The sequence below is a fragment of the Solenopsis invicta genome, chromosome 14 (assembly GCF_016802725.1).
Source record: "Solenopsis invicta isolate M01_SB chromosome 14, UNIL_Sinv_3.0, whole genome shotgun sequence".
In the NCBI taxonomy this organism is placed as follows: Eukaryota; Metazoa; Arthropoda; class Insecta; order Hymenoptera; family Formicidae; genus Solenopsis; species Solenopsis invicta.
This window is the reverse complement of record NC_052677.1, coordinates 4,975,870-4,987,185: the sequence shown is the minus strand read 5'-3', so window position 1 is coordinate 4,987,185 and position 11,316 is coordinate 4,975,870. Positions and strand designations below refer to the sequence as shown.

The 11,316-nt window shown below is 33.6% G+C and overlaps 2 protein-coding genes across 4 annotated transcripts in view; one reads left to right on the top strand and one right to left on the bottom strand.

The window, feature by feature from the left end:
- The window catches only part of LOC105203931 (centromere-associated protein E), an 81,189-nt gene that overhangs the window by 44,010 nt on the left and 25,863 nt on the right, over positions 1–11,316 (bottom strand). The window lies entirely within an intron of this gene.
- LOC105206523 lies at positions 9,367–10,755 on the top strand. Its single transcript, XM_026142133.2, has 2 exons — positions 9,367–9,644; positions 9,752–10,755. Exons 1-2 carry the CDS (start codon positions 9,505–9,507, stop codon positions 10,116–10,118), a joined length of 507 nt encoding a protein of 168 aa, XP_025997918.2. The 5' UTR covers positions 9,367–9,504; the 3' UTR covers positions 10,119–10,755.

Sequence of the window (11,316 nt, the reverse complement as noted above, 5' to 3'; positions counted from 1 at the left end):
AAAAAACAATATTTCTTTGTTATTCTTTAAACTTAATTTATAAATTTAAATAACATATTAAATTTTTTTAATAATCCATATTGTAATTGTCTTGTTATCTATAAAAAAAATAATTTAATTAAAAAGAATTATGATATTCTAATTTAAGCTAAAAATAAAAGCGTGAGTTGAAGTAATATTAGAAAATTTTCTAAAAAATGTACACTTATCCATATTAGGCTATTATTTTGATACGTTATTGAAAAAATTTTTTATATAGTTTAAAAAACACGTGATACACACATACACACACATACGCGCGCGCGTATGTGTGTGTATGTGTGTATCACGCAAAAAGATGTAAATCCGGTCAGTCCCTACGCAATGCATCTAAGATAATATTAACCCTCACCTTGTAGCGTGTTTTTTGGCATTTGTTAACTGTAAAGGGCGGTCATTAATGTCCAGCATTTTTTAATGGATTAAGTGTTTCAGAAAATATCAAAAAATTCATGTAGCCTTTTTAACTATTCTAAATGAAGAATTTATACATTATTTAACAAATCCATTTGCTTAAATATTTTATTTTTTTAAATATACGATCCAAAAATAAGGTTACAAAGCCTCTAGTGAAGAAGGAACGTTTTATTCAGAAAAAACCAATGTACTACTGTGTCCAAAAAGTAAGGTGACATTGCATTTATTTCGAAAATTCTTTATTTATTCTTGCAAATCAATTTCGTCCCCTTCAAAGTAATCCCCCCCTGATATAATACACTTATTCCAACGGATTTTCCAATCTTCGAAACAGTTGTAATAATCGATTTCAGGAATGGCCTTTAGCTCCTTCTTCGCAGCGGCTTGAATCTCTTCTATCGACTTGCTTGAGTTTGCTGAATAGCCAGAAGTCGCATGGAGCCAAATCAGGTGAATACGCTGGTTGTGGAACGATATTAGTCGAGTTTTTGGTTAAAAAATCACGAATCACCGTTTCGAGTCGATAGAAGAGATTCAAGCTGCTGCGAAGAAGGAGCTAAAGGCCATTCCTGAAATCGATTATTACAATTCGATGTCTTACTCGTGGAGTTTTTAGAAAGAGGACACACGGTGACTGCTGATCGATACTACGAAACCTTGAAACGATTGCGCGAAGCAATCAGGATGAAACGGCCAGGACTTCTCCGAGAGCATCATCCTCCTTCACGACAACGCGCAGCTCCACACGGAAGACTACGACGCTGTTAAAGCAGTTCCGCTGGGACGTCATCGACCATTCTCTCTACAGCCCGGACCACGCTCCAAGGGACTTTCATCTGTACCCTCACTTCAAGGAGCACTTGGGGGGCCGACGATTCGCTTCAAACAAGAAGATGAAAGACTTCGCGACAACTTGGCAGAAAGAGCAAGGACAAGAATTTTATGAGAAAGAAATTTTCAACCTTATCCCACAAAGCGATAAGTGCTAAAATAGCTATAGCAACTACGTCAAAAAATAATGCTAGAGATATAATTCAAAATAGATACATTGGTTTTTCTGAATAAAACGTTCCCTCTTCACTGCAGGTTTTGTAATCTTACTTTAGAATCGCCCCGCATACATAAATCAAAATGCGAGTAAGATATGTTCAAAACTTTGTAACTTTTAAACAAATCAGTGAAATTTATAATCAACTAATATTAGAAAATAAAGTTTAAGGTTCATATTTTAATAAAAAAAAATATGAAAACAAATTGTTTTTAATTTAATTGTTTAAGTTCGGAACATGAAATCGTACAATTCTAAAATTTACAAGAATAAGCCTTCGTAATAAAAAAATAACACTGACTTTAAAAAATTCTTTATTCAAAATCTACAATCTCATATTGTCCTCACTATTACTTTCTCCAAAATATATTATTTTAAGGCCAAAGGTTATCATAATACCGCTATGGCACAGCAATTTACCTTTTTTTTTTCAAAATAAAACTAGGAGTGGATAAAAACTATAAAACGTCCAATGAAATGAATCATAGCTCATTTGAAAGAGGAAAACAAGTATATTAAAAGTGTAAAAGGATTAGCGTAAATAAGCCTTACTTTTTTAAAAATTGCAATAAAAATTTAACATTTGGACGTTTGTACGTTAAGTACTAGAATCTCAAACCACTATTCAAGAAAACATCGTGGCTGAGAAAGCTAAGTGCTAGCGTTACATTTTTCCCTCCGTGGCAAACCGGGTTCAAATCTCCGCAGCATCAAATGACCCCGCACAAATCTTATGGAAAATAGGTCCCCAATAGATTTGGCTGAAACTTTGGAAATTTGTAGTTTACATGATCCTGATGAAAAGCTCTTATTGCCTCAACTTGATGCATGAAGCCGTTTGGGCTTTTGAGACAGTTGAAAGTAGAAAATAGGCGACTGTAGGAAATCACCTAATAATGCCTCCGACTACTACCACTTTTCACTCCTCTTACTTTCTTTTTTTCTCCCCTACCCTTCTCCGCGTATGTATGTGCGTGTGCGCGCGCGTTACAGCAAAAATGAGAACCCTACGGTTCGTCACTTTTGCAGTATTTTATGACTCCAAACCCTCTCTGCTGTATGCGTGTAAATGTGTGTGTGTGTGTGTGTGTGTGTGTGCGCGCGCGCGCGCGCGTGTGCGTGCGTGTGTGCGTGCGTGCGTGCGTATATGCGCCCGCGCACCCGGTAGGGGGGGAGGGGGATGAAAAAATGAACTAATGTTTGAACATCAATAACATTTGGAATATTATCAGGATTTTTTTGCACTGGTCTATTAGCTGCATCGCGAATAGTAAAAAGAAGTGTCGATAAAGGGTACCAAACACGTTCGTGTCGTGCGTATCCAGTAAAACATAAAACATTCGTTATGTGTGCACATTTACCCAGAATTAAAGCACCTTTGCAAGTGCAGCAGTAACCTTGAATGTAAGGACCGTCCCGAACATCCATTCCATCATCCACACATCATGATCGTCTGTCGGTCGATATGATATTCATAATTGGTATTTCGCTGCAATGCGAAATCGAGAATAGACTCAAACTCTTGTTAAATCAGGTTGTTTTTGGACCAACAGACGATCATGATTTGAATAATGAAATGGATATTCAGGATGGTCCTCATATCCAAGGTTACTACTGCACTTACAAATCCGGTGCTCAAACTCTGAGTAAATGTGCACACATAGCGAGTGTTGTATGGTTTATTAAATACGCACGACATAAATATGTTTAGTACGCTTCATTGAGATCCCCTTATACTATTCGCGATTCAGCGAATAGGTCACCGCAAGAACATCGTAATAATATACCAAATGTTACTAATGTTTAAACATTGTTTCATTGTTCTAACTGCCCCCCCCCCCTCCGACACACACGCACACGTGCACACATATACACGCAAAGAAGGGAGAAAAAAAAGAGAGGAGTAGCGAGAGAATAAGAAAGAAAAGCACTATCAGGCGATTTCCTACACGTAGTCGCCTATTTCCTACATTTAACTGTCTCTAGAGCCAAAATGGCTCTATGCATCAAGTTGGGGCAATGAAAGTTTTTCATCAGAACCATGTAAACTATAAATTTCCCAAGTTTCTACTAAACTCACCGGGAATCATTTTCCATAAGATTTGTGCGGGGTCCTTTTCTTTAAACTTTTTGCTATTATATTTTATAATACAATTGCATTATCTTTATTATTTTTTAAATTAAATAATAATAATTTACTTACATATAATAATAAAATTATGCAACTTTTTATTAATAAAAAATTAATAAAAATATTTTATGATTTATTATAATACAATTGTTTATAAAGATAAATAATTAAGCCTAAACAAGCAGATTTATTCTGAAAAATAATACATCTTAACTTATAACGTCTTATAATTTATAACATCTTAAAATTTATAACATTTTGTAATTTATAACTTCTTATAATTTATAACGTCGTATAATTTATGACATAAAAACTCTCAAAGTGTATTATTTTTTGGAATAAATCTGCTCGTTAAAACCTAATTATTTACATTTATAATTTAATTATAATAAATAATTTATTATATATTTTTATTAATAAAAAATTGATTAATTTTATTATTATATGTAAGTAGATTATCATTAATTTAAAAAAATAATAAAGATAATGCAAATATAAAATACAAAAAAACTTCAAAAAATTGATGTTGCGGAAATTTGAAACCGACGCGACGCGGAGGAAAAAATGTAACGCTAACACTTCGTTCTTAGCCAAGACGCTCTCTTGGATAATGATTCAAGATTCTAGTACTTAACGTACAAACGACCCAATGTTAAATTTGAAATTCTCTTAAAAAGCAAGGCCCATTCATACTAACCGTTTTACACTTTTTAATATACGTGTTCCCCTCTTTTGAATGAGCTATGAATCATTTTATTTGGCATTTTACAGTTCTTACCCACTCCTTGTGAGTAAAAATGTTTTGGTTGTATACAAGGTGATTCAGAATAAATAGTTGTCCTTTACGGGACGTATTCCCTCCGTCAAATTCTAAGACGATTTTTCCTTTGGCAACAATTTGGCAGAGGCTTAGATTTCAAAATATAAGCTGATTAAGTTAGCGTACCACGGGTCGGATACAAAAAATACGCAGGGACGGCGCACTCACCGTTACACGTGAGTGTTTCGTGAGGCACCTGCTATGCTCAGCTAATACAACACATAAGAGTCCCCCCCCCCCATTTATAACTTTAGTATTACATTTCAATATCACAGTGTATCACAATACACAATTCATTCACTTGATCAATAAAACTTGAGCAACTAATTAACAATCACTTCGAGTAACGATCACTGCAACAAATTATGATTCATTCGTCGTGTGAAAACGTGTAGCTCGATAAAACACGTGTTTATGCGCGACGAACAGGCAACATGCGTTTACTCGGTAACAGGAAAGAGCCGACTGAATTTATTGGTTATGTTATGATCAAATATGAATGCGTAATTGGTCGAACAGAAGTTAGAACGCGGCAATTTAAAACTAAAATATTGATTAATATATTTTTAATAATAAAATTTATTAAAAAATATAAAAATTTTAAGTTTCTTCATTATTTATTAAAATTGCTTCAATATTTCCAAAAAATATTGTTACGCCTGGTATTGGAGGTCCAGCGCGTGAACGAAGCTGCGTTGTTTGACAATCGGAGATCGTTGTGTTTCTGTTTCTGTTCGTTCGTTAGATCTAGTTTTGACCTTGTGACACGTTTAGAATTAAAGAAGAATTCTTTTATAAACAAGTCGACTAATTTCTTAGTGCGTGTGTGAATAAGAGTGCGCGAGTGAACCGTATCGCGAGCCTGTCTTTGGCGGACGCATCAATATTTTTCTACTTATTTTATTAAAATTATTATTTTTTTAATGTCAAAATATTCTAATAGTTTGTTAAAATCAAAAGATTGTTCCTCAAAATAAATTATTTGGTTGCCTTGAAAAGGGCAAATTAATTCTTTTCGAAGAGTTTTCTTCATAACAAGTGCTCGAAGTGACCACCATCCATCGTGATGCAGGCTCTCATGCGTCTTAACAGATTTTCTTGCGTCCTTTCTAAAACATCTTCTTTAACGTACAATTTGAAATATTGATCTTATCAAAATCATTAAAATCAAGACGGAAAATAATTACATTTTTTAATTAAAGCTAGCATTATAATGTTACACACACGCACGCACGCACGCACGCACACGAGCGCGCAGCCAAACGGTGAGTTACGCCGCTTTTGTCTACCATGTCTACATGGCCCGTAATTCGCTAATTTTATCCTCTTATAATTCAAAAAGTAACCACAGTGGTTAAACCGGAGAATACTCTATTCAAAATAACTTACGTATTTTTTACCGATTTAAATATTTTTTACAGAAATACTCAGAAATATGTTTTAAAGAGAATTGTTAGAGCTAATTTTGGAATTTTTTTGTTTATGCAAAAATATTTAAATAAAGTAATCAATTACTACGTTTCCACAAAATTATTTTTTTTTTAGCTATCAACTACTTTAACATTCTCATTATTGATGAAAATAAATACTCTCACATTATAAGATAAATAATTTAATAAATATTTAAATTAATTTTTATAAACAAATTATTGAGATAAATTATGATTTTTTGCGCTTTCGCATAGAAGTAATTAATATATCAACTTAATTCAACCCAAATTACTATCAGAATGACATACAAAATTTGATTGTAAACTAATAATTTCTATTGTTATAAAAAATCAAATATACAAATATTGATTTTTAGATAACTTATTATTTCTTAATTAAATCAAATGTACATTTCATTGTGCGCAAATAGATTTTGCATTAAAATATTTCTTATTGTATTGGATTTTAACAGTAACAAATTTACATTGTTAACATAATTTCATGTTACAAAATTTATTTGCGCATAATTTAACGTGTATTTGATTTAATTATAAAAAAGTAATGAGTTATCTAAAAATCACTATTTGTTTATTTGATTGTTTATAACAATAAAAATTGTTAGTTTACAACAACAAAAATTGTTAGTAATCAAATTTTATGAGTCACTATTCTAATAGTAATTTTGGGTGAATTAAGTTGAGAAATTATTTCTGTGAGAAAGCGCAAAAGTCCATAATTTTTCTCAGTAATTTGTTTATAAAAATTAATTTAAATACTTATTGAATTATTTCTTATCTTATAATATGATAGTACTCATTTTCATTGATAATGAGAGTATTAAAGTAGTTAATAGCTAAATAAAATATAATTTGGAAAAGTAGTAATTGATCACTTCATTTATTTAAATATTTTTGCATAAATAAATTCCAAAATCGGCTTTGACAATTCTCTTAAGAATATATTTCTGAGTATTTGTTCAAAAAATTATTTAAATCGGTTAAGAAATACGGCCTGTAAACTATTTTTGAACAGAGTATTCTCTGTTTCGATCATTATGCAGCGGTCTATCAAGCCTTACAATTCGGAAAGAACTTAAAGAAAATAAACTTTGTTGTAGTGTTTTAAAAAGTTTTTGACATCAGCTATTAGAGTCTGAAGTAAAAAGGTATTCAATTAAAAAAAATCCATTTGCTCTTGACCTAATCTTGGCGACATTTCCCAAGGTCTTACTACTTTTATCTGCAACACTTTTTACAAAAATGCTTAATTTTCAAAATAATCAAGGAGTCCGGAACTTTTTATATGCCCTGTATATATGTTTTACTTGTAAAAATAATTAATAAACACGAAAAATATCATTTTGCTTATTTATATAACAAATTTGTGTAATAAAATTACCTGTAAAGTAGAGGTCTATTTTGTTCACTCTCGACTTTCATTGTTCACATCAGCAACAGAATAACACATTCTGTCAGGCTTTAATGGGCACTACCCTACAAGATTTTCAAAAGTGCGCCAATACTCACTTGTTTTCAAGATTCATAATTTTAAAAATCATCTATATACGAGGTGTGTTCAAAAAGTATCGCGAATTTTGAATTTTCGCGGGTTACGTATATTCGAATTTCGATCTTTTTGTGGCGTTATGTTGGTACTCATGTCTCTCACTTATGCCGACAAGCTCGGCCATTTTGAATGTTCACTTAATTGTTGACAGCTGCTTTGCTTGCACGTGTTTTGGATCGTCTTCGATTTTTACCTATTCAAAAAAATGGATCAAAGAACCTGTATCAAATTTTGTGTGAAAAACGAAATTAAGTGCGCGGATGCATTCCGAATGTTGACTGTGGCATACGGAGAAGCTACCTTGGACCGAAGCAACGTTTATCGGTGGTACAAAATGTTCTCAGAAGGCCGAGAAGATGTGAACGACGAAGAGCGTGCCGGACGCCCGAGCACTTCAACAACAGACGAAAAAATTAATGAAGTGGAGAAAATGGTATTGGCCAATCGTCGAATCACCGTTAGAGAAGTTGCTGAGGACCTAAACATATCGATTGGCTCGTGCCATTCGATTTTTATCAATGATTTGGGCATGAGACGGGTCGCCGCGAAATTCGTACCAAAATTGCTCAATTGCGACCAAAAACAGCATCGCATGAACATTGCTAATGAGATGTTGGACTCTGTCCGCGACGACCCAAATTTGCTCCAGAGGGTCATAACTGGTGACGAATCGTGGGTTTATGGTTATGACGTGGAAACCAAAGCTCAATCATCTCAATGGAAGCTGCCGCACGAACCAAGACCGAAAAAAGCGCGCCAAGTTCGGTCGAATGTGAAAGTTTTGCTGACAGTTTTCTTCGATTGCAGGGGCGTGGTGCATCATGAGTTCTTGCCACAGGGTAGAACGGTCAATAAGGAATATTACCTGCAAGTTATGCGCAATTTGCGCGAAGCAATCCGCCAGAAACGCCCGGATTTGTGGAAGAACAAAAATTGGCTTTTGCACCACGATAACGCCCCTGCTCACACATCGTTGCTTGTGCGCGACTTTTTGGCCAAAAACAACACACTAATGATGTCGCAGTCACCGTATTCCCCAGATCTGGCCCCCTGTGACTTTTTCTTGTTCCCTAAACTGAAGAGGCCCATGAAAGGACGACGTTACGCTACGCTTGACGAGATAAAGACGGCATCGAAGGAGGAGCTGAACAAGATAAAAAAAAATGATTTTTTGAAGTGCTTCGAAGATTGGAAAAACCGTTGGCACAAGTGTATAATATCTCATGGGGATTACTTTGAAGGGGACAAAATAGATATTCATGAATAAATAAATAATTTTTGAAAAAACACAAAATTCGCGATACTTTTTGAACACACCTCGTAAAAATGACCTCTCTTTACAGGGTGAGGGTTAATACCGGCAATACTATATTTTCGAGTCTTATAACTCAAAAAATACTTAATAAAAAAATACTTGATTATAGTATTTTAAATAGATTTTTAGATCAGTTACAAGAATGTGTAATTATAAATGCGATATTTAACCCCTTTACCGCATCATGTGCCATATATGGCACGAACAAAAAAAAAAAATTTTTGTTTAATATTTTAACTCAATTTTTGTTGTAATTGCGTTTTTATCCAACAATTTTTTTGAACAAAAAAAATTCACGCAGTAAAGAGTTAAGATTTTAATGTTGACATGACCAGACTTTTCTAGTTTATCCAAAGTTTAAATAAATATTACCAGGTAATAGATTTTTTTAATTCTATAACTTTTGTAAAACATTTTTTCATTAAACCAAAACTTTTCAAAATAATTTGTCATATATATATATAGATTGGGACAAAAGTTTCTGAATGACAAATTATTTTGAAAAATTTTGGTTTAATGGAAAAATGTTTCACAAAAGTTATAGAATTTTATATATATATATATATATATATATATATATATATATATATACAGGGTGACCAATGGGAATATGTTGAAAGTAAACGGTTATATATCCCCTCCTCGATTTCGGTAACTGTTTTACCGACTAGGGTCCGCTACCTAAGACCCGTCAATTTCATTTGAACCGTCGTATAAACCGATTTGCGAGTTATAGGATGGACGCGCTAAGCATCGAAGAAAAAGTGTTTCTCATCGAGTGCTTCTATAGTAGAGGCAAAAACTATAGTCAAGCGTATCGTGGATTCCGTAGTAAATATGGATCTAAAAAAGTTTCAAGCGAAACAATACTCAGAAGGTATGTTTTTGATACTTTTTACCCACGCTCCCTTTCCCTGGAATCGCGTCATCATTCCAATGTTGGTTAGGTGAGATTTTATTTTTATTTGTCGATATTTTTGGCAGGATTATTGATAATTTTGGTATGTATGGCACTTTGAACGATCGTAGACATGATTTACCTGGTCCATCTCGTACCGTTACAACGGACGAAACAATTGATGACGTTAGAAATTATTTTGACAAAAATCCAAACACCTCGATTAGGAAAGCTGCTCAGGTTTTGGATTTAAAGCGAGAAACTCTCCGAAAAATAATGAGAAACGTCATTAAACTGCATCCCTACAAAATCACTACACATCAATTGCTGATGGAGAAAGCGATGGAAAAACGAGTTGAGTTTTGTAAGGTGATAACCAATATGTTTGAAAGTGAGGAACTCGATGAAAAACAAATAATATTTACGGATGAAGCTCACTTTTGGTTAAACTGATATGTCAACAAACAAAATTATCGGTTTTGGGGACAGGAAAATCCAAACGTGTCTATTGCCGTTCCTCTTCATCCTCAAAAGGTTTCCGCGTGGGCTGCAATTTCTGTAAAAGGGGGTCTACCTGCAATTTTTTGAAGGAACTGTGACTAGTCAAAGTTATAAAGAATTATTGGAGACTAAATTCTTTCCCCATGCAAAGAAACGCGGATTAGTAAAGAACTTCCATTTTATGCAGGATGGCGCGACCCCACATCGTACACGCGAAGTCTTTGAATCGATACATGAAGTGTATGGCAACAGAAAAATTGGATTAGGATACCCGAAATTTGCTCATGGAGGTCTGGAATGGCCTCCTTATTCACCTGATTTGAACCCGTGTGATTTTTTTCTTTGGGGTTACCTCAAAGACAAATGTTACGCCGTACAACCTCAAAACACCGCAGAGCTGATAAATAGTATTAAAAAATGCACTCGCAGCATTCCTACATCTATGTTAGATAATGTATTTCAAAGTTTTTGCAAACGATTGCAGTTCTGTGCTAATTCTAATGGACAACACTTTGAAAACATATACCATTAATTCATATGCGCAAGCAAAATTTTTCTTTTTTTTAATATTGTGTATTTCAATTGTTAAATTATTATATTTCTCTTTCATATATATGGTAATAAAATTGACAAGTTTTCTCTACAAAATGGCGTTTAATTCATTTTATTCGGCCTATTTGTTACGAAGTAATAACTATTTACTTTCAACACATTCCCATTGGTCACCCTGTATATATATATATAGGAGACCGGGGCAAATCGTTAGACCTTTTGTTCTTTTGTGTCTCCTGAGTCTTATATTAATAAAAAAAAAAAGCATGAGCCAGTTTGAAAGGTTGAACCTTCCCCTTCACAATGCCGATATAAATAGAACATGCAAATGTACTTGCTTTAAAGTGCATATAAAAATGTCGACCAATGTCAAGAATTAAGAATAGCCCCAAGCCCGGGGTAATTCGTAACTAGTCCGGGAATATTCCAAAATTTGTATTTTAAGTTGAAAGTCTGTAAAAAAGCTGTTGTTAAGACTTTCTTTTATTTAAAAAAGGATGTAGGTATACAAAAAACAAATGCAAACATACACGTTTACATGTTCTTTTATGCCATCGGTGTGACAGATTTCCTAACCTCACAAGTGTCAATCTTTAAC